Source organism: Pleurodeles waltl, chromosome 6, assembly GCF_031143425.1.
Source record: "Pleurodeles waltl isolate 20211129_DDA chromosome 6, aPleWal1.hap1.20221129, whole genome shotgun sequence".
Classification (NCBI taxonomy): Eukaryota; Metazoa; Chordata; class Amphibia; order Caudata; family Salamandridae; genus Pleurodeles; species Pleurodeles waltl.
The window spans coordinates 1,201,460,520-1,201,485,212 of record NC_090445.1 but is presented as its reverse complement, the minus strand read 5'-3'; the positions used below and the strand labels follow the sequence as shown (position 1 = coordinate 1,201,485,212).

Genomic DNA, 24,693 nt, shown 5'->3' with positions numbered 1-24,693 from the left:
CACCATGAGACTATGGAAAATTTACAAATTTGCCATTCAGGTACTGCTCCCCAACCATTTCACACCCCTCATCCAACCTTCTTGCTACTGACAAATCTTATGCTATAGCCTTTTGAAAGGTGCAATACTCCCCAATATCATATCCCTCGCAAGTGGGCGTCTCCCCAATATGATTAACTATTATCTAATTAACCTGCCCCTATGTCAGATACATGGCTATGTATCTGGAATGTTTTCACCCCTCATTATAAGATAAGGTAGGGCTTTCTTGCCCCAGTGCGCCCTTTAACTGTTTTTCCCACTTATTCTCATGATATAGCCATTTCACTGTGTGATGTATTTGTGACACCTTATAGAACAGTTCTATATCTGGTAGCCTCAAACCTCCACATTCCCAAGTATCATTTGATTCCTCTTACCGGCCCATACAAACACGATCAATAACAACAGTAGTTAGATCAGTAAACATTTTGCTAGGCAGAGGGATTCATCCAGCCTGGCAAAAAATAAATACACTGTGTCAGGAATATCATTTTGGCTAAGGAGATTCTCCTTAACACTGATAAAAGCTGACTTCCTTAACTCAGCAATTGCCTCACCATATGAAGAGAGAAGTCAACGCTCTTATCATGGGCTTCTTGGATTCCCAGATATTTAAAAAAATGTGTGGTCACACACTATAATCCAACAGCCAGGTATCCATTACTCTGGCTATTGCTTAATTCGGGTAGCAGAAACATTCTAGATTTGTCACAATTTGTACCCAATCAAGATACTGCTCTGAACCACAACAGCTCATTTAGGAGCACTGGTACTGACACTCCAGGTTTCTCAGGTATATCAGAGTGTCCCAAGCATAAACATGGGCACCACTTGTGTCGTATCTCTGACCACTATTTCCCAAGATCACTAACTGGGGTGACAACTGACACAGAAAGTTGTGATAATGGTCTAAATGGAAGCCATTGCTCCTCATGTTTTCCCTTACTACAACATCTTTTTAAAGCTACATTTAACTCATCTCTTTTCAATGACCCTTTCCGTTTGCTCTTCTGTGAGCTTTAGCATAGATTCCTCATTCAGGAATTCTAGAATCAGCTGCAACAATACTTTTCCCTCTACCTACAATTAATTTTTGTATTTGGCTCAAGGGTCATTCTCATTTTAATAATCAGGATAATTGCCTCTCCCTTGTGTCCTCATCTCTGTAGAAACACTGTCACTCTTGTAAATATATAACGCATACTCCAGGCCTTCCATTTGTCTTTTGATTGTCATTTTCTCAAGCATCTTCCCACCCAAAACGCTGCTGTTTTGTTACCTGAATGGCCAGCTACTTCAGGCAGTGTCTTCTTCCACACCTGGATCTTTAACTAGGGCTGAAGTCTGAAATGGGTCCCTACTGTGTATAAGGTGCAAGTCCAGTTCCATCGCCAGTGTGCCATGCTCTTGAACCACAATTCTGCCTGAATAGTGTCAAGACTGCAGGTTTCACTGCAGTGGGCATCTTTGACACATTCTCTTTTCTATCTTTGTGAGCCTCAGGCTCTTTTATTCAAACTACAGTTTTATCCCACATTTCAAGCAATTCCCTGAAACTTTCGGGATTAGTAAGGAAGTGGTGTTCCCACCTTTGAATGGGTGATCTACCAGGCAGATCATATATTTCATGTTCAGTGTCTTCAGCATTCTTTTTACTGCCTTGAATGACTTATGTAGGTCCTTTACTTTTCTTACCGAATAAGAAAACTTATGACGGTTTGGTTTTCATATTGAGGGTGCTTCTGCTCTCCTAATGTGCTCTAATATGACATTTCTATCCCGGAAATTAAATTGTTCTATGGTAGCTTTGGGTGGAGTACCAATGTAGGTCCAACCCTCTGTTTATCCTTTCTGTTGTAAAAAACGATGACAGTCCTCTGGGCTTTAGAGTGTTCCTCCTGGATCAGAATGTTACCTCTCATCTGTGTTATCTTGACCCCCTGCTTTGTTTCTTGCTTAATCGCCCCCACTCTCTCCACCTTCGGATTCTTCTCTACCTTCTCTCACAGGCCCTCTGAATCACATCTCACCCCAATTCTCCTGCCTCGTCTGATCTTCTCTGCACTTGCACCTGTACTGTTCAGTTGTATGACACAACCACACATGCCTAAACAACCCATGCCTGAACAACGCGGTTGAGACCACAACCGTGTCTTTACCATGCATGCCTTTACAACGTGTTTTGTTGTAAAAGCATATGTGGTAAAGAAAAATGCCTGGTAAATTCCCCCCACCCTGTGCCCTAATACCAGACACCTCTGCCCTGCAATGCACCCCGCGACCTTGGCCTTAAAACTACCCTCACCTCCCCATCGCCCTGAGCCTTAAGCCTAAAAAAATACCTGACCCTGCCCTGGCCCCCCCTGCCATTAAATCTACCCTGACCCCTGCCCTGAGGCCTAAATCCACAAAAAAACTCCCCTGGCCCCCTGCCCTTAAATCTACCCCAACCCCGTCTAAGCCCTAAAACCGTCCTGCATACCTCTAAGTCCTGCCCTGAGCCCTAAGTCAACACCCCTGCCATTCACCCCACCCCTGCCCTTACAACTAGCTGGCCCCCACCCTGAGGCCTAAATCCACAAAACTACCCGACCCTTATATCTACCCCGACCCCCTCCCCCACCCTGACCCTTCAATTCCAAAAACTATCCAACCCCCTGCTCTTAAATCTACCCGCCCCTCCCACACTGAGCCCTAAACCTAAAAAACTAACCTGCCATTAAATCTACCCTGACCCCTGTCTAAATCCACAAAACTACCATGACCCCCATCCTTAAATCTACCACAACCCCCGGCTCTGAGCCCTAACATTGCCCATATATCCCTAAAAACAACCTCTCTCCCCAAACTACCTCAACACCCCTGCCCTGAGCCCTAAATCAACACCCCTGCCACCCACCCCACCCCCCCACCCTGAGGCCTAAATCCATAAAACTCCCCTGACCCACCTGCCATTGAATCTATCCCACCCTGAGGCCTAAATCCAGAAAACTAGCCCGACCCCCTTGCCCTTAAATCTACCCCGATCCCCCTCGCCCAGAGCCCTAAACCTGCAAAATTACCTCGACCCCTCCCCCAGCCCACCTGCCCATAAATCTACCCTGACCCCCCCACCGCCCTGAGGCCTAAATCCATAAAATGACCCTGACCCCCGCCCTTAAATCTACCCTGACTCTCCCGCCTTACGCCTTAAAGCCAACCACAGACCCCTAAAAACAACCTCCCCTCCTCAAACTGCCCTGACCACCCCACCCACCCTGAGCCCTAAATCAACACCCCTGCCATCCACCCCACCAATGCCCTTATATCTACCCAGCCCCCCTGCCCTAAGGCTTAAATCCACAAAACTACCCCAACACCTCCACACCCCTGTGCCCTTAAATCTACCCCAACACCCCCATGCCCTAAGGCCTAAATCCACGAAACTATCCAGAACCGTCCTGCCCCGCCCTTAAACCTACCCTAAACCCCTGTGCCCTAAAACGGGCCATATACCCCTAAAAACAACCTCCTCTCCCCAAACTACCCCAGCCCCCTGACATGAGCCCTAAATTCTAAAAACTACCCGACCCCATACCCTGAGCCCTAAACCCCTCCACACAGCCCCTAAAAACAACCGTCCTTCCTCACACTACTCGACCCACAACCCTAAATCAAAAACACTACCCCATTCCTAAAAACAACCCAAGCCCCACTTACTTCTTCCGATCCTTCTTCCTGTTCCTTCCTGCATGCCGACCCATCCGCTCATCTAAAACCGTGCATATGTGTCCTGCCTTAACCACGAATATGCAGGGACTGTGTAGTTTTTGGAATTTAGGGCACTTTAAAGGGCAGGGGGGGGCTATGGGGTAGTTTTGTGCATTTAGGCCTCTGGCTGGGGGGTTCAGGGTAGTTTGGGGAGGGGAGGTGGTTTTTAGTGGTGCATGGGGAGTTTTAGGCCTCAGGGCGGTAGGCAAAGGATAGTTTTTGGAATTTAAGGCTCAGGGTGGGGGGCAAGGTAGATTTAAGGGCAGAAGGGTCTGGGTGGGTCAGGTAGCTTTAGGCCTCGGGGGGAGGTACTTTTAACTGCAGTGGCAGGGTAGATGGCAGGGGTGTTGATTTAGGGGTTGGAGTAGTTTGAGGAGGGGAGGATGTTTGTAGGGGTATGTGGGTGATTTTAGGGCTCAGTACCGGGGTGGTGGGTCTGGGTAAATTTGTTGATTTAGGCCTCAGGACAGGGTACATTTAAGGGCAGAGGCAGGGGGCGGTTGGGGTAGTTTTTTGGGTTTGGGGCACAGGGTGGGGTTCAGGGTAGTTTTAAGGCCAGGGGCGTGGTGAACTGCAGGGCAGGAGTGCCTTGTGTTAGGGGCAGGGGGGAATTTACTGAGCATTTTTCTTTACCACAAATGCTTTTAGAACAAAATGAATTGTAAAGACATGTGTGGTAAAGGCATGCATAGTAAAGACGTGGTTGTGGTTCCACACTCGTTGTTCAGGCATGCGTTGTTTAGGCACGCAAGGTTGAGTCATATAACCTTTCTCTGCACTTGCATCTGTACTGATTGCAACATCTAATTTTTAATATTTATTCTATTGTGTCAGATAGGGCCTGTATCTTACAATATTATGCCATAAATCTGATCACTGGAAAAGATTACTTAGGTGTTTTCGAACTTAGCTGGCCATCCTTACTAAATTAGGGTCCGATTCAGCCTGGTTAGTTTTCTATTCAACATGGCTACATCTCTTATAAAAGAGAACAATGATTCATGCTTTGTTTGTAAAAGTCCAATGACTCTGTAGCCCTAAGAATAACAAAGAGGCAGAGTCTATATTCGGCCCTTACAAGGGACTCATAAGAACACGAGTAATGTGTAGAAGAATACATATATAAATAGCAAAATCAAAATACTAACGTCCGTCATAGTAGTTCCAGTGCATAGGAGTCTAAAGTTGATTATGTCAAAAAAAAAAAGTACAAACACTCTACCTGCTAGAACAAGTAGGAAATATGAAAGGAGAAACAATGTAAGTGACTTAATCATTGACTAATCAAACAAGCAATTAAAACATACATTCTCAAAAATGAGTTGTGTAGCATAACAATACCTTTTCTTTAGACTGCCGCTCCTTCAGGTGCCTGAGCTCTTCTCCTTTATCATCTTGTCTTTCTTTACAAATGGACTCACCATCATTTCTGTCTGAATTTAAAAGACAAAATGCGAAGAGAAGTACTACAATAAGTATTTTAGGAGCGTTTCCTGGAACATGAAAACAGCACAGTACTCAGTAATGGGCTTGTGTTCCTAAACAGTCAAGTTCATAACAGTTAGGAAAAAAGAGAAGCTTGAAACATTTTAGGAGCCCATACAACCCTATATTTCGGATTTATTTACACTGTTGAGATAGAGGGTAGGCCTTACAAAACAAAGAAAATAGCATATATATACACACACACACACATATATATATATATACACACACACAAATTCAAATCTTTTTTATTGAGATTTTTGTTTGTTGTTCACAGCATATCTTACATGAAAATCGACCACCACTGACAGAAAAAAAGCAATGTTATACAGTAGGTGTTTAGTGGCATGCGCGGTGGTCACCAGTCAAGTGGAGCCAATGAGCAATGAAAAAAAGAATACCTGAAACCTTTCAATAAGACAATCTATGCCATTATATTACAAGTTGTATAATGTCATTTAGGTAATATCATAGTGAACTCTATACGAGCCAGTCATAGATAAGTTCTGTAGTAAGTGCATAAACCAACTTCCCCTCAGGTTGTAGGTAGGGGTGTCACGTAGGCTCTCATTATTCTAATGAGACTACTGGATTGGAGCAGCAGAATCGCCTGCTGTGTGGGATACTGAGTCTAACCCAATACAGATGACACCTGTTGGCCTAATCCAGGTTTTGCTCCGGCTAACTAGCAGTTCCTCATCTCCACCCAAGGGCAGGGATGATTGGGCAGCTGAGCGCATGACACAATTGACTCCTCAGGGAAATTGTGATCACTCAGATCGCATCAGTTTCTCTCATTTACATTAGTCTCACATATACAAGGACAATCAGAGGCAGTATATGTTTCAGTATGGTTTTAATGAAGCAACTGCATCTTAGATAATAAAGTATGTACTGCAATAACCAGGACAATGAAGCATTACAGGATTAAAATTGTGACAAGTAGAGTAAAGCATACAAATAACACTACCATATTGTCACTAGAATCATTTAAATACTTCCTGCCTACCCTATACTAGAGCACAACATGTTAAGCTCTGGTTCTGCCCTTCAGGTTCCCCTGGGAAGACATCATCCCTCATACTTGAGCAAGAGGCCTGTAGCCTACAGAAGCAGCTGTAGCAAAGTGTTCAGCAATCAGCATACAGTCGTGGTCATCTGGTTGGAATCTCACTCGAACGTGTATGGGATAAAGAAGTGTTTTTATAATAAAACAGCTGGTGTTCTGAGAAAATGTCACTACGTAAGGATGTGTATGTTTCTATGAACACTAGAGACAAAGCGTTACCACGTTTACTGGCAACCTATCTTACTGCAGCCTTGAGAAAATCACAGAGAGAAAGAAATGTCTTGTTTAAGAACGTAGTGCTGACCTAGCAAAGAACAGCTAGACACAGAGAAATAAAACAAGACCGCAAATGTGGCTATTGGTAAAATAATAAACTGAGCTGAATAAAATATATCTAGGTTAAAGTGCACAGAGGCAGTCCTAGTGTGTTAAAATAACGTGTAGGGAGCTATAACTAAAATGGCTACACAACTGGGGGAGCGGCCTGGTATATACTTCGAACCAGGTGAAAGCGAAGGATAAAAGCAAGTACCTCTTTGATAGGGCGAGAGGAGAAAGGAATAGTTCTGAATTCGGGAGAGGTGCAGGGAGAGTTGATCTATCTGGGGAGCACAGTATCTCAGGGTTTGACCTTGAGTAGTGCGATTTCAGAGGTTCCGGCCTACTAGCCATCGGAGAGCCACTGCGATTGTGCCGCCAAGTATTAGGTTTCATAGGAAGGAGGGCGGAGCCCTCCACGACCCACTGATAGCTGCAGTTTCGTAAGGGCTACACGTCTCCTGTGACCATCCCACAACAGGTCTCCCAACAAGTGGTCTAAATCTCGAAAATCGCTGACTTGGAAAAACAGGGTCACTGCCAAAATAATAAAAGACATCTATAATTTTGGAGAAGGCTACCTTGCCTGTAATGGTGAGTGGTAGCTGTTGCAAAAGCTCATTTGGGCCTTGAGGGATGAACATGCCCTTTGTAGGTTGCCCCCAAAGAGGTTGTGTATTATGTAGGCGGATCCGCATGTTGTGAACCATAGCAGCCTTCTAGGGCAGTATATGGCCACTCTGACGGATGTTGGGGCATGTCCTGACGAAGGCGCAGGACAGTGCATTTATATACGTTAAACAAGTAAACACATGTTATTAAAAGAAATATAAGTCATGACGGCCCTCCCCCTGCTTAACGGAATAAATAACATACTAAACTATCTCATGGCATTTTTTATGTCTGAATTTTGAAAACACAACTCTAAAACACAAAAATGCATTAGTCACGCATTATAGTGCCCCTGGGACAACCAGAGAGTGAGGCGCACTCCAGGAGACTGTATTTTATGTCTGCGTATGTGACCGGCATTGCCTACAAGGGACTCCAGGTCCCAGGACTCACAGGGCCAGGAGGTGCCCTGGTGGCCACACCTGCAAGGGAGAGGAGAGCTGTACCAGGCACAACAAAGAGATAGAAAGATTCACGCTACGTGGGATGCCCGCACAAGTGACCAGCATTACCTGCAAGGGACTCCAGGTCCCAGAACTCACTGGGTCAGGAGGCGCCCTGGTGGCCACACCTGCAGGAGGAAGGAGAGCTGCACCAGGTGCTACAAAGCACCAAAAAGATTCCTGCTGCATGGGATGCACACACCCTGTACACAAGCAAAGCCCAGGCCAAGGGCGGGTCAGCTCTGCACCCGTCAGCACAAGGAAGAGGCAGGGCAGAGCCATCCCCCTTGGATATCTTTGGACTAGTGAGAGCTTTTTATTGCTTCATCTTGCGCCAGTGTTTAATAACACTGATATTCTTTTATACACTGTACGCTAGCAAGATGTGTACCTTGAGCACCAGAATCTTCCAGTTTTGACATACTGGGATTTTTATGCAACCTGGAACTTGGCTGGCTTTCACTTCTGCCCTGTGGCTTGGGGGTTTTCTTGTTAAAGAGCCTGAGAATAACCTTTTGAGAGGGTGTTAGCTGGTTTGCTGATTAGATCCCTTGCTGCACCCAGAGTGTGCACCTAGTAATTTAATTGAGAGGGAAGCCTTCACACCTATCCTTTGCAACAAATATTTGGTTTGGGAAAGAGGAAAGTGGAGACAGAGTGGCAGTAACGCCCAAGAACAAATCACTCAATTCTGACATACTTAAATAATGCAGTGGTGGCGTTTACAGAGGAAATGTCCTGTGTGGAAAAGCAAATGACTCAGTCTCAATGAGTAATGATTCCCTCACCTCACTGGAGGAATCGGATGCTACTGACCAGTCATTGTTTCCCCTACTTCAGTGCAAATTTCATTACAAACCTTGATTCCACCTGCTACTGAGGCTGCAGGGATAGCTGCCACCACCACCTCATGTGTTCCAAAGGTTTCACAGAAATTATCCACAGCTAATGGGAAGGAGTCGGGGGGGGCCTTAAAAGATCCAGCAGTTGGGAATAACCAACTTTGTGCTTTGTGTGCTAAAAAGTGGTCCTCAGTCATTACAATCCACTGAGAGCATCTCACAGGAATTTTTCTGAAAATGGAAAGCAGGATCCTAACAGCATTCAACAAACTCAGTCAAAAAAATCGCTAACCTAGAGGCAGTAGTGAGGACTTTTGGCACGTCTAAGTGGACCTTGAGTGAGCAGTTGCAAACTATGATGTTAAAGTGCTCCCCCGTAGAACCTCCTAACCTGGGCCTTTGTGTATCTCCAGTAGTAAATGGAACCACAGCCAATTTGTTTAAATGTAAATCACCTTGCACTGTCTGAGCATTTATCTAAAATTTGATACCAGGGTGAAAGCTGTAAGACGCTGTAACGAAGTGTTCTCAATGCTTCCTACAATGAGAGAAAATGATATACTGCAGGCCGGTGTGACTGTCGCCGAGATATAATAGAAGCTCAGGCAGTACACTGCCTCATTAATCATGGCTTTGAAATGCCCATACTCCAAAGCCAAGGATTCACATCTACACACAAAAAAGTAAACTAAATGCTGTGCCAGATCAATCTAACATTCATAATGAAGGATATGCATTCGCTATAAATGTTGCTCCTTTCACCACTTGAAGTATTTCAGTCCCTGTGCAGGTTTTTTTTTTTAATTCATTACCAGAGTTATTCGCCGACGTTCGTCTGTGGTGAATAAGCAGTAGGTTTCAGCTGTTTCTGCTGTCAGAACCCGTGATCCAACCATGCTACCTTGGCCCCATTCTGGTGGTGGTCTCCTGTAGCTTGCGGTTGAGGATGTGGCCAGGGCTGACTTTGATTTTTAGTGTGGCCCTGGTGGGTTTTGTTTCCTTAGAATCCAATAACTCTCTGGGGTTGCTGTCCTCACCGGTCATTCTTACAAGCAATTTCTAAGTGTCAGCCCATGGAGTCTGCATATGTGCAACAATTTAGTTTACAAATACAAGACTGCTGGGTACTAAATCATATTTGTGGATTTTACTTTATTTTTTGTAATGTGTTTTATTGGTTTAAAAAAAAAATAGAAACATATAAAATGGAAACGGGGGACGCCCTTTAAATTCCTGGTAGCACTCCCGCCTCGCGGGACGCGCGTTACAACACCTGGGGGCCCGAGGAGGAGCCAGCGGCAGTATACCAAAGGGCAGGAGCCCTTTAAATTCCTGGTAGCGCTCCCGCCTCGTGGGACGCGCGTTACGGCACCTGGGGGGCCGAGGAGGAGTCAGCGGCAGTACACCAAAGGGCAGGAGCCCTTTAAATTCTTGGTAGCGCTCCCGCCTCGTGGGACACGTGTTACGGCACCTGGGGGGCCGAGGAGGAGTCAGCAGCAGTATACCAAAGGGCAGGAGCCTTTTAAATTCCTGGTAGCGCTCCCGCCTTGCGGGACGCGTGCGGGCCGCGCCCGGGCAAAGCCCGGGCCAAGGGCGGGCCCGTCCTGTGCCCGTCGGAGACCGGAGGAGGCTGGGCTGGGGGAGGCTGGGCTGGGCCCCCCTCTTTCGCCAACAGTAAAGAGGATAGCTTGTTACCCAAGAGAATACAGATTATATTACACAGTTTAAACTGAGTAGTACTGTTCACCACTACAGTTGTATTAATAGCAGGCCTCTTTTACAAGTTTCCCTGCTGTTATTGGTGGCTACTACCCAGAGGGCCCTATTTAAACAAGTATTTAGCCGAGGGCCAGATACTCCAGTGGCAGGACATTCAATATACAAGTAAGAGAGTAATCCTTTTTGTTTCTTGTATTTGTATTTATTGATTTTATGAGTGTTTTTTTATCATGGGGAAAAGGAAGGCTGTAGATTTACCAGCGCAAACTAAGGGAACAAAAATAGCGAAAAAACGCCCAAATAGATCCCTGAATTTGGGCCCATCTAATAAGTTAAATGCACTTGACGAAATAGATCTTTTAGTCAAAGTAGTTGAGTCTATGCTAGGTACACAAATCATGGGGATAAATAATCCAAAGAAAGCCCCCCCCCCCAAGGATAGAAAAATCTCGGAGATATTTAAAAAGAAAGGTGAAGAGGAATCCTCCAGATGTAACAACAGAGGTTGATGGGGCTGGGGGCCTGCACAATTGTAGGGACCCCACTCCAAAACCCATTCTTAGTATATTGAGTCCTCCAGTATCCCAGGGGGGCTTCCCATATGTACCAACTACACCGTCTTTCCTTCCGTTGAGCCCGGTGATTAAGGTGGTTCCAAGTCTATTGTGTACTAATCGCTTTGAACCACTGCTGGTAACAGAGATTCGCCTGTGCCCGTGAGTGTGTTCGAGCCTGTAGTTGGAATACCTAATCCTAGTGTTATCCCATTGATCTCCCAGTCTGATCCGGAAGGTAATGAATCAGCAGCTAGCAGAGGCAACCTGGCTACAGTTCTCCAGAGAGTCGATGAAGTCAAGGGATTGGTTCTAGTATTAATAGATCTTTTGAAGAGCAACCTTGTGCACCAGCGTGGGAATAACTGTGCTTGTGAAGGGATTTGCAGGGTCTGCGGAGAGGCCAGGGGAAAATAAGTATTCCCCTCTTCTGCCCCAAATAAGGGGGCTGAGTCAAGGGATAATTCTTGTCTCCCCGTTAGAGGGGGGACAATTTCACAAGGGAGGGAAGATTACCGCCGCAACCCCAGCAAACATAACTTGAGGCCCAAAGGGAGGTTTGAAAATGCACCCAGATACAGGGACCGTCAAGGGAACTGGGCGAGCAACTCAACTAGTAATAGAGCCAGAGGTAGGATTAACGGATCTGACCCCCGGAAACTGTCCAAGAGGACAGTTCTACACAATCCCCCAACAGGCCACATAAAACCTCTACAACAACAATATTTCCTCCCGTAACAATACTGAGAACACAGCTATCAAAGAACAGGATTTTTGTACAAGTCATGGAACAAATAAAATCTATTTGATCAATGTTCCAAAGTTATCGCCAGGGTCAGTTGAGAACCAAGCCTCTTTGATTAATAAAGTCACACACTCGATACGCTCCCGACGAAGTTGCTTCTCTGTCATTCGTTCTGATCTAACATTGGCTGAGAGAAACAGCACCCCAGGGACCAATTTTGATATAATTATTATCCATTTTGAAGATGAGACCATGGTGCCTCAATTATTGGATTTTGACTCTCGCACCCATTCGAACAGTGTAACAACTATGGGGGGATAAGACTTATGTTAAACCCACACAATCCTGGACTAGATAGGGGACCGGATGGACCAGATGGCTCAACTAATTCCTGTGGAGGTGTTGCATACAAGGTAGCTACCGATCCTGGGTCGCTGCCTGATCCTGTATGACTGACTTCTAAATCAGTGACTCATGCGATGGCCTGTTCCAAGGTCTCACATTCAAAGGGGAATAATAAAGTACCAACACTAGACATCTGTAGTAATGACTTGGGCCCGGGGGACGCTGGTTGCTCAACTGTGGTGATAAACAAAGGCAAATGTACATTAGAACTCATGTCTTGGAACATTGCTGGTTTGGCAAAGAAATTAGATGATAGCGAATGGGCCTTTTTATTAAGGATATAGATATCTGTCTCTTACAGGAAACTTGGGTAGAGGATGCTATCATTATAGATGGATTTCTTTCATTCAGTGTTCCTGCTACACCTTCAGAGAAGGGGTTGGGCAGGGCGAAAGGTGGGTTGTTACTACTTGTAAACAAGAACCTCCAATGTGACTACAAGTTTCTGGAAATTGATTCTGTAGATATAAAAGCTATGTGCATTACGTTCAAAAGAAGCTTATCAATTGTTATTGTTAATGTCTATATACGATCGGTCTCATGCAGCTCTGAGTCACACACCTTGGCCATTTTGTCCGAATTTGTAGAAAGCCTTCACCACTCGACTATTTTAATTGTAGCTGGAGATTTTAATTGTACCTTTGAACCTTCCACCCTTATTAGTGACCTAACCGACGAAGAGGATGAGCTGTGGGGGATCCCGCAACTATCTACTACTCGGCCCTGTAAAAAATCTTGGGTGGCCATACAATTAGCTACACTATGTTTAAAACACGGCCTTAGGGCCTGCAATGGCAGGACGCCATCTGATATGAACATCGCACCAACGTTTAAAAGGGCCAAGTCCACAAGCACTATTGATTATTTCTTAGTTGATGTTAGGTTGTGGCCCCACTTGGAAGACATGAAAGTAGTAGTGAGAAGCGATAGCGATCACTTCCCCTTGCTTCTTACCTTCTCCGGAGAAATGTTCAGGAGAACACTTAATAATCATGTTACAACAATCCCGCCACCATGCTGGAACAACAAATTCACTAAGATTACTTGGCCAAAAGTGATGTCCAACCCACATCATATTAGAGCAATATATAACATTTTCTTAAATAGTTTGGCCGAGTACGAAGACCAGGCTGTGGGGAATATTCAGATTCTTAAAATACATGATAGCATGGCCATTCAGCTACAGGGTTCTTTTACAAAGCAAGGCGGTCAAAGCCATGTGAAGGAAAAGGGGCACGTAAGGGATGGTTTGATGAGAGGTGCTTAAAGGCTAAGTCTGGGCTAAAAGCAGTAGTAATGTCTGGTTCCCAGGGGGAAATTAAACAAGCTAGGTCCCTATATAAAGAAACCCTGTCCAATGCAAAAAAGCGGTGGGAGGATTCCTTGTGGCAGGAATTATTAAATGCCTCTAGAGAGAAGAATAACAAGCGTTTTTGGGAACTTCTGTCTAAAAAAGAAAATGGAGGTAGGAGTTGCCCCAGCAACCACATACAACCAGAAAGCTGGGTGGAACATTTTTCCACTCTTTATGCCCTACCAGAGGGCTCAACGGACACTAATGTAGTCCAGTCGTCATCAATGCTATTGGATTTGAACCCCAGTACGCCCCTCCAAGTGCGGGCCCAATGTATCCCTAAGGGTCATCTCATTTTTAAAGTAGAAGAAACCCTTGAGGCTATAAACAGTCTGAAACTTGGCAAAGCACCCGGACCGGACAAACTTCCTGGAGATCTTTATAGATCGGAACCAAACATCTGGTCCTGGTATATTAATGCCATTTCAAAAGGTATAGCTGCAGGGGGACAAATCCCGGGTACATGGAAGGGGGCCGAAATTATACCCATCTATAAAAAAGTAAATGCTAACCTTCCAGCCAACTACAGGCCAATTAGCCTTATAGACAACTTACAAAAGATTTTCGCTAAACAAATTCTACAGAGGCTAACTAGCTGGGTTGAGGAGCACCAAATTCTTTCCCAATTACAGGCAGGGTTCCGTGCTAAAACCAGCACGGTAGACCAGGTCTTTCAATTGGCGATATTGTATTGGAAATATGTTCTTATCGCCAAGCAATGTCTATATGTAGTATTTATAGACTTGCGATCTGCTTTTCACCTGGTCCCAAGAGCTAAACTGTGGGAAGTGCTGGGCCGATTGGGAGTTCCAGAGGACTTATTACTCCTGCTAAAACGATTACATGAAAATACTTATGCCCAAGTGAGGTGGGGTGAACAAGGCGAACTGACAGAACATATTCCAATTAGAAAGGGAGTCCGCCAAGGTTGTGTGCTAGCCCCCTTACTATTTACTTTATTTATTAATGAAGTAGTGAAGGCTGTGTCCACATGCCAGAATGATGCTCCCTCCTTGAATACAAAAAAAATCCCTATCCTGCTTTTCGCGGACGATTCGCTCCTCATTTCCAAGACACCGATGGGGTTGCAAATCCTTGTTGATCGGTTCAATCTATTTTGTAGCGATCACGGGTTGGAGGTTAACATTAACAAAACAAAACTGATGGTGTTATCCAAAGGGCCTAGTAAAAGATGTTCCATTTACATTGATGGAGTCCCCTTGAAGGAAGTTAGCTCTATAGACTATCTAGGAGTCAGGCTAACTAGTAAACTATCATGGGAAGAGCAGATCACAAAAAGAGCAGGGTTTTTACAACACAGAGCCTCATCCATACTGCGCTTCTATCAAAGTTCCTTTGCAAAAGCTGTTTCCCCAGCAATAAAGATCTATATAGCTAAGGCACAAGGTGCAGCCCTGTATGGAGCGGAAGTATGGGGTTTCTCCAACTGCAATAAGATCTCAGTGGGGGAAAACAACTTTGCGAGGGCTTTGATAGCGTGTCCACGCACTACACCCCTGCTTCCACTATTTTTGGATCTGGGGTTAAGTCGAGTAGCAGATCTAGTTATTTTAAGACCCCTCCTTTATTGGATCAGGCTATGGATTACCCCTGAACTAGATATATACAAGACCTCATTACTTGACCTATTAAAATGTAAAAATGCTAATACTCTCCCCTGGATTTGTCATGTGTCCCATTGGTTTCGTTTGTTGGGTTTGGGCGATTATTGGGAAAATCCCCACAAACTAGAGAGACGGCATAAAAATGTTTTAAAGCTAACTTATTGGTCTTATGTTAGGGATAACAATATAACCTGTAAATCTCACGGTCGTTTAACTAATTATTTTATTGATCTTAAATGGTCTCCAAAGTTTGAATCTTATTTGGACATCATACTGGATCTGCAGGGCAAAAGTCTATATGCAAGGTTTCGTTTCGGCTCTTTGCCCCTGATGTCATTGATTCATAGGTGGGGGCTGATCAGTCTTCCTGATATATGCTCTGCTTGTGGCAGTACCTTTGAAACCATCAAACATTTTATGTTCTTCTGTCCAGCCTATGCGATTCCGCGATCAAAATGGATTCGCAATACTTGTAGGGCTATGGGATTTAAGAACTGCTCCTTGGCTCTACGGGTGTTAAAAAGTCACAATTCAGTCGATGTAATTCTTACAGTGAGCAAGTATTTAGTGACAGCCTGGCGCATACGCTGCCATCTCCAAAAAGCAACCTAAGGTTATTATCATTTTTTAGAGCTTCATGTGTAATTTGAGCTTTTTATTGTCTTAATGATTTCAAACTAATTTATAGATGTGTAGATGCTGTATTTTAACAAAAAATGATTATTTATTCATGTACTTTTTACTAGCTTTGTTTTATGTTGCTTTTATGGTCAATTGATCAAATAAAGCTGATGATGATAAAATAATTTAAAAAATGGAAACTGTAGTATGGTGAGCAGCATCTGGGTTCTTATTCCAGGTAGAGAGCTAACAACATTTTCATATCTCTGCAATATGTCCTAAGAATGCATAGAAAAGAGGCAATAGTACATACAGTCATGCAGCTAAGTTTATGCGTAGAAAGCGTGCTCAGGAATTTCCAGACATATGAAACCGAATAAGGGTAGAATAGCAGGCGTGAAGGCAATGCAGACCTTGCCTTGGGAAGTTTACTAGAAAAGCTGGCATCAACTCTCAATAATGACAATTTATCACAGATGGAGGTTGTGCAATGAATCCTTCTCTTCATTAAAAAAAGGTTGTTTAGGGCCATTATTGCATTGATTAAATGATTTATCAAAGATGGCGGTTGTGCAATGAATCTTTCTCTTCAGCAAAGAAGATTGTTTATGCCTATTATTGCATTGATTACTGGTCAGGGATGTATGTCCTCATCAAGCAACATTCACACTGAAGCTAGGAGGTTGCAGCCTAGGAAACAACATAATGACTGTGATTTTAAATTCCCTGTGTTTGGCAAAGAGTGATTACAAACTGAACAAATGTGAAATACTGTACCCGACCTCACAAGTGATTTTAAATCCATTCTGTGTTTGGTGTGGTGAGTGGCATTTATTTCCTCACAGAAGTGACTTCAATCCCGTCCCCGTTTGGGAGTGAGTGGTGGATAAATATGGGTGATCTTTTCATTTTCTTTGCTTCTGACCGCTCTGGGGGAGTATTTGTGTAGGAAGTTGTTTGGTATCCATTGGTATAAACAAGCAGAGAGCTAAAGCTGAGGATGTCTATTTTCCTAAGATAGTCTCAGATTTGTGACTATTCGTTGCCTTCAAAGTTTTCCCAGTCAAAATAAAGGTGTGACAGGATTGTTGCTTGGCTGCAATGAGTCTATCCACATTAGCAGATTACACTTTTCTTCTTTCTTCTCTATTTTAGAATATGTTTATGTGTTGCACTCCTTAGAAAAAAGCTAACATATATTTCTAAAAGTTTCTACAAGTTACAAGCTACTGCACTTTTTTTTTTTTTTTTAAACTGATTTGTTATGCAGTCTTTCTGATATCTGTTTGCAACAAATATCCAGCAGGTGTTTCAGATGAAAGAGCTGCGCTCTAACGTCTTTAGTGGTTTGTGGGAAAGGTGATGGTGTGACCATGTACTGTATGGGGTACTCCCTGGCGTACCTGTTCGGTCTTGTTCCTCTATATAGTTATGGAACACCTCGGTGACTTGAAAAATCCTTATAATTGGGGTACTTTATCCCTTTTATAAAGTTAGAGTACTTGCTGACAGTGAGTGTGTTTACTAACATCATCTGCCATGTTTTCATTCTCGGTGGGTCGGAAATTTCTTTGATGGCTGTGTGTGTGTGGTAAACATTAAGACATTAAAAAACATATTTTCGGCCAGTACTGGTCACCTTGATTGATGGTGTCTTTACATAGTTTTACTTACATTACAAACTTTGACATTTTTTCTTAATAAGCTCATAAAAACCAAACAACTTACGTTTGTTGCATTTCCCCCCAGCAAACTTGGCTTTCTCAGTTTCTGTGCCCTAAATCTTTGAGAATAATTACGCAGGTCGTTGCAGTAATCTGCTCATCTTCATTCTCATTTGAAGATTTGTTTTTTAAAAGTAGGAATTAGACAAACAAACATACAATTTAAAAAAATACTACCATGAGAGATAATACTTTCAGTAGGCTAACATGTTTGGAATTCCTAGCCTTCCAGTGTACACAGTAAAATGTGATCGAGATATGAAGCTGTATCTTAGCATTTGATTTGGCACAGGCAACCATGAGCCCTGTCCTTCTCTTCCTATTCAAGATTTGGAAATCAGGGAGGCGTCACAATTGGGGACCATACACAGGAGGAGAGGCATACTCCAGTTAAAAAAATAATGCAAGTGCTACATCATGTGTAACATAATGCTCCTTTTCATACCCCATCAATCCAAATCCCCCAGTCTACTGTATAAATACCAAGATTATTTTTATGGATGCATTTTATTAGATGCAGTCAGAGTGTTTAGAGGTCATTAGTCCAATAAGGGCTTTAAAGAGAGAATGACTTTTAGAGTGTGATCAATATCTTTTTTAATTTTATTGCAGTTTGACACAGAATGTCGGTAGCAGAGAGTACTGAAGTATAATTGTCCAGTTCTGAAATCTCGATTGATGGTGAAGATAGGTGTCCTACGCCACAAAAGAGAAAGATTAGCCGGGAAGGAAGCAATCAGGCTATTAAGACAAGGAGGTTTGATAGTGCAGCAAAATACAAAACAAAGTTCCAACCAGCTTGGGGGTAAAGAGTACCCTGTCTGTGAAGTGAATAATGATCCGTTTTCATATAACTGCCTTGCTTGCTTAAAAATGATGAAATGTGAACATCAAGAGTTAGACACATACAGATGCACTGTAGTATGGAGGGTCACAGGAAGCAAGTAAATGCAAGGAAATCACAGCAAACACTGCAATTTGGCGTGAGTGCAGCTGTCAATGAACTAGATGAAAAAATACTTCGGGCTGAAGTAAAAGTTGCACAATTTTTGGTGCAGTATAATTTACCACTTTCAACCGCAGACCATAATGGCCCTTCATTCAAATCAATCTTTCTAGATTCAGAAATTGCTAAAAAGTATACATCAGCATGGACAAAAACAACCTATATTTTGAATGGCAGCACGGGTACAGAATGTAAAAATTATTTGATAGCTTTGTGTCGTAATGAGCCCTTTAGCATGGAGATTGATGCTCCAATTACACCGGTGTAGGGAAAATGGATGCAGTAGTTTTAAATGTACTTGATGTGGAAAGAGCACATGTTGTCACAAACCATTTTTATGAAATGTGCCTTACATCTGGATAACATGTAGCAACTGCTGAATTCATATTTTCTGCACTGAAAGGCATGCTTCAGCATGACCAGATACCATTCACAAACTGTGTCTCTGTGACTGTTGATAACACAGCTACTAATATTGGCTGCAAAATTCCACTGGCTACCAGGCTTGCAAAGGGGTCTGTTAGTATCTTTGTGTGTGGATGCCCCTGCCACATTGCTCATATAACAGCTTCTGAAGGCAGTGCGGTCCACCTACTGCTTCATTCATCAGCACCACCAGTTTTCATGTGGGTCAACACTCTTCTGTAGCGGCAAGAACCATGCATCCATATTTTACATGAACCCATGCTGGATCTTGGCAAGAAGCTAGCACATCATATCATACTGCCAGAGATACTCGATACAACTCCTCTGTGGGATAGAGATTTAAATGATGAAAACATCTACAAGCCACTAGAAGATGTTTTCCTAGGGTCGCCTACAAAAACTATTCTGCTTCGACTATTCAAAAATGGAGACATCTCAGATGCGAGGTATAAGCAAGTTTTTAAGACAGCACAACCGTACTTTAGGTCTAGTCTTCAATATATTAAGAAGGCATTTCCACTTAATAATCCTCTAATTGTCAATGCAAAAAGGGTTCATGTTACAAACAGTGTTCATGCTGCTTGGTCAAATGTTGAGTACTTTGTAATAAGATTGTCCAGCCTTATCAGATTTTCAGAAGAAGGGGTCCTGCAGCTTTGTGATGAGTTCTCAGATTATCAAAGCATTTCCAATGAGGAAATAGGACAATATGCATTGACAGAGGCTATTATGAATGATGGAGATGGCAGGTACCATCATCTGATGAATATTTTTGGTACCACTTACAGCATATGACTATAACTGGCACAAGTAATGAACATCTTTCCAAACTGCTTTTTAACGTTGCAAAATTGGTACTTTTTAATACCCAATTCTAATGCAGAACTTGAAAGAATGTTTAGCATTGTTATTAAAAATAAAAGTGACTAAAGAGCATCGTTAAAACTTGATGAGACACTGTGCAATAGTTTACCTGTTAAATATGCCTACCCAGACAGTACTAATTCATGTTCTATTGGGAACCATCCAATTAATTACTTCATAAAGCCAAGGCAGCAACTAAGTCATATAATAGGGAACATTCCTCAAAGTAGAATCTGGGCATGTTCATTTTCTTCCAGTAATTGTTGATAATATCTATTTTTACTGATAGGCAGGTCTCAGGCCAAAAATGTATTAATGAAAAGCAGCAACTTGGGTCTGAAACCCTAGGCTGGGCTTGCTGGTCAGAGAATAGAACTGTCACTTTTTTCACCAGACCAATATTTGCAAGCAAAGGAAACACTGCATAGCTGCTAGTGTATGTACTTAGATGCTTACAATAATGTTATGATTTAAAGCACAGTCAATGCACATGCAGCAATTCAAAAAATACCCGATAATTTTCAGAATACCATGTTTCATGCTTCTACTACAGGGACCCTGGCCAATATTTTACCTGTTAAATATGCCTATACAGTTATAATTGGGAACCAACCAATGAATTACTTCCTAAAGCCAAGTCAGCAACTAAGGGGCCGATTACAAGTCTGGTGGTCACAAGCCCAGCAGACTTGTGGTGGCAGCTGGACCGCCGGGGCTGTGGTGGTCCGACTGCCACGTTATGAGGTTGGTGGGTCACAGACCTGCCAACGGACCACCATCCCCGCCAGGATCCTAGATCCTGATGGGTTCACAGCAGTGCTGTTGTATGTAATCGGCCAGGGCGGCGCTGAACTCCGCGCCGCCCTGCTGATAACAACCTTGTTCTCCGCCAGCCTTTTCACTGCGGATCCAATGCCATGAAAAGGCTAACAGAGAACAAGTTCAGTGGGGGCTGCACTTTCCATTGACAGTGAATGGCCCCCCTGCCCAGCACTGTTGAAAAGCGCACTGTCTGCTGTGCTGACAGTGCACATTTCAAGGATGCTGGTGCCCCCTGCATGTGGCAGAGTTGCCTCCGGCTCTATTATGAGCTGGCGGCAATGCTGCCGCACCTTTCCTGGGCTGACCAGTGGAAACATTGGTTTCTGCTGGCCAGCCCAGTGGGAAAGTTGTAATAGGGTCGACACGGAGACCACCAGGACTGCAGTGGTCTCATCGTCGGGAGTTTGGCAGATGGATGTTTCCGTCCGCCAAACTTTGAATGACCCCTCCCAAAGTCATATAATAGGGAACATTCCTCAAAGTAGGATCTGGGCATGTTCATTTTGTACCAGCAATTGTTGATAACATCTATTTTTTCTGTTAGGAAGGTCTCAGGCCAAAAGTGATTTAACGCATTGTTCATTCCCATTATAGAAAAGCAGCAACTTGGGTCTGAAGCCCTAGGCTGGGCTTGCTGGGCAGAGAATAGAACTGTCACTTTATTTACCAGACCAATATTTGCAAGCAAAGGAAACACTGCATAGCTGCTAATGTATGTACTTGGATGTTTACAATAATGTTATGATTTAAAGCACAGTCAATGAACATGCAGCAATTAATAAAATACCCGGTAATTTTCAGAATACCATGTTCCATGCTTCTACTATAGGGACATTGGCCATTATTTTACCTGTTAAATATGCCTATCCAGTTATGCTTGGGAACCATCCAACGAATTACCTCCTAAAGCCAAGTCACCAACTAAGGGGCCGATTACGTGTCTGGCGGTCGCAAGCCCACCAGACTTGTGGTGGCAGTTGGACAGCCACTGCTGTGGTGGTCCGATCGCCACATTATGAGGTTGGTGGGTCATAGACCCGCCAACGGACCACCATCCCCGCCAGGATCCTAGATCCCGATGGGTTGACAGCAGTGCTGATTATAACCTTGTTCTCTGCCAGCCTTTTCATTGTGGATCCAACGCCACAAAAGGACTAACAGAGAACAAGTGCGGGGGGCTGCACTTCCCATGGGCAGTGAATGGGTCCCCCTGCCCAGCACCATTGAAATGAGCACTGTCTGCTGTGCTGACAGTGCACATTTCAAGGATGCTGGTGCCCCCTGCATGTGGCAGCATTGCCGCCGGCTCTATTATGAGCTGGCGGCAACGCTGCCGCACCTTTCCTGGGCTGACCAGCGGAAACATTGGTTTCAGCTGGCCAGCTCAGTGGGAAAGTTATAATAGGGGCGATTGGGAGACCACCAGGACTGCAGTGGTCTCCTCGTCAGGAGTTTGGCGAATGGATATTTCTGTCCGCCAAACTCCGAATGACCCCCCCCACAAAGTTATATAATAGGGAACATTCCTCAAAGTAGGATCTGTGCATGTTCATTTTGTACCACTAATTGTAGACAATATCTATGTTTTCTGTTAGGCAGGTCTCATGCCAAAAATAGTATTAATGCAATGTCATTTCCATTATAGAAAAGCAGCAACTAGGGTCTGAAACCCTAAGCTGGGATTGCTCGGCAGAGAACAGAACTGTCTGTTTATTTACCAGACTGGTATTTGCTAGCAAAGGAAACACTGCATAGCTGCTAATGTATATACTTAAATGTTTACAATAATGTTAAGGTTTGAAGTACAGTCAATGCACGTGCAGCAATTAATAAACTACCTGGTAATTCTCAGAATAAACATGTCATGTTTCATGCTTCAACTTTCAGGACGCATCCCCGCAGGCGATGCTCCAGTGAATTAGCTGAAGGATCACACTGTGGAAAATGTTCCATGTTTGGCAGGTCTGTAACCAGGAAGGAGAGTAATAATCTGCAGCACTTATCAGATCATTTGGGGGAAGTGTAGGCCTGTGGTTTATAACATTCATGATTATGCAGGTGAAAGATAACACAGCCCCTGGAGGGAGGGTGATGGGAAATATCCCCCTGCTTACCCAGACCGGAAGTAAGGAGTCACATGGTGCTAGGGAGGGTTCCCCTCCAAATGTTAACAACACCCTAGCCCCCATCCACAGTGATGTTACCATTCAGCTTCCCCCAGCTTGTGAAACATATGCTTTTGCCATTGTCACCTCATTAAAACATCAACAAACAGAAACATATGTACAACTAAATAATAAGGTGATGCATCGGCTAGTGGAGTAGTTTCCCAATTCAGTAATACAGCAGTTTTTTAATTAAACCATAATGGTTAGAAGGGTGGTTTGGACTGGGAATACTCCAAAGATGCAGGAAGGGGATTGCATTGTGGTTAATATTTCAAACTTGTACATGGTTGGCTCCTTTGCAGGGAGGGGCCTTTGGGGAGATCAGAATTTTCTTTTTTGTGGGGGCAGTTCCTAGTGCAGGCCACTCCCTGAGTCACTGGATACCCTTGAGTAACAGGTTTGTGCCGCTGAGTGGCTTGAACAAGCAAGACTGACTGGATAATTATAACAATCCCACTACTCCTGATTGTAATAGCAGCACAATGAGGGAGCTCACATTCCTTAGCTGCAATATAGCAGGGGTGCAGGGAAAAGCAGGAGATCCTGAATGGCTTAAGGTTCTTTGTTACCATGACATAAGTAATATGCAGGAAACATGGGATCTCAAAGGAGAGATAAACCTAAATGTATATGTGTTCTTAAGTATAAAGGGAAACCCCATCTCCAAGTGGGAGAGCGAGAGGGGGCTTAGTTACTCTGGTCAAATTACGTTTAGACTGCAAGCTGAAAATGATTATGTCAGATTCTTCTTTTTTTCCTTTGAGTTTTGTTAATGTTTGAACGTCATTTTCATATTCTTTGTATAAATGTGTTTAAGGACATTCATGGGAAAGATACTGTTGATATAATGGAGGAATCTTGTTAAAATCTTAAATGCTTTTATTGTTTCTCATCCCTCTCAGTACACAGGATTATTGAACATGGGGGATTTTAATCTTCACCCATACTGTAACTGCTTTTTGCATGATTTCATTGATAATGAGGGGATTGAAACAGAACAGGCATATATTGAACATATGAAACAAGGGGACTTTTTGAATGATATGGCTGCAGACTTTAATTCGATTAACCTGCTTCATAAAAGCACTTTAGCACAGGTCGATGCTATCTCAGTGTTTAAAGGAAGGGGCAGTCCCACCACTGATTATTATATTTTTATGTCTTAGAGCCTTTTTAATACCCTGTCTAGCTTTGTCACAGAATATCTGTGTATAGTGATCACAATTCCATGACTGCCACCTTTTTGTGGGAGAGGGAGCAGACAGGAAACTGTGCTGTATATGAGGTCTCAGCCAGGTCCAAAAATAAGGAGAAGAGACTTAAATGGGAAAATATTGTACCAGAGTCCTTTAATGCAGACATGATTCGGGCTTGCCAGACAGATTCTGTTTAGATCGAACAGCTTCTGACGATAGCATCCTTAAAGCGTTTGATGCTATTTGTGATTATATTAAACGTGTCCTTACTAAGCCAGATAAAGCAAAACAGCCTTTGCTTTGTAGATAGTTTGATCAGAGCTGTACAAAGACCAGAAAGGAGCTCTTGACGGCCCTGAAAAAATCCCCCTGGGTAAGGGAGGAGATTAGAAGGTGTAGGCATGTGTACAAAGCTCCATTAAGGAACATGAAGCTTCAGTTAAGAGGTGAACTTTGGGAGGATTTGGTAATGGCAAGTAAGCTGAAGGATAGTAACTCATTTTGGAGGATTATAAACCATCCCTTCTTTAAAGCCTGCCCTGCGTCCTCTACTCTGCCTGTTACCGGGGTTGACAAGCTAATATATATAGCTGGGAAGAAATAAGAGATGTCATACTTTTCTTGCCACATGATAATGCTCCGGGGGAGAGTGGGGTCCCAAGTGATGTATTGAAGTCCCTAACTGAAGTGTGTGCCCCAGTTATAACCCTGCATGTTAATGTGGCTATTCATGGTTCATTCCCTGATTTCTAGCATCAGTCAGTAATAATTCCTGTGTATAAAAAAGGACCTAGAAGTGATCCGGCCTGGTATAGGCAAATTGTGCTCATAGATATTGAAGTT

General features: G+C 43.5%; 1 protein-coding gene across 4 annotated transcripts in view; it reads right to left on the bottom strand.

The window, feature by feature from the left end:
- Positions 1-24,693, bottom strand: part of CCAR1 (cell division cycle and apoptosis regulator 1) — a 1,667,827-nt gene that overhangs the window by 402,660 nt on the left and 1,240,474 nt on the right. For all 4 annotated transcript variants that reach the window (XM_069240502.1, XM_069240501.1, XM_069240500.1 and 1 more), the window contains one exon: positions 5,134-5,225. In XM_069240502.1, the coding sequence (XP_069096603.1) occupies positions 5,134-5,225 (92 nt within the window). The remainder of the gene's footprint in view (positions 1-5,133; positions 5,226-24,693) is intronic.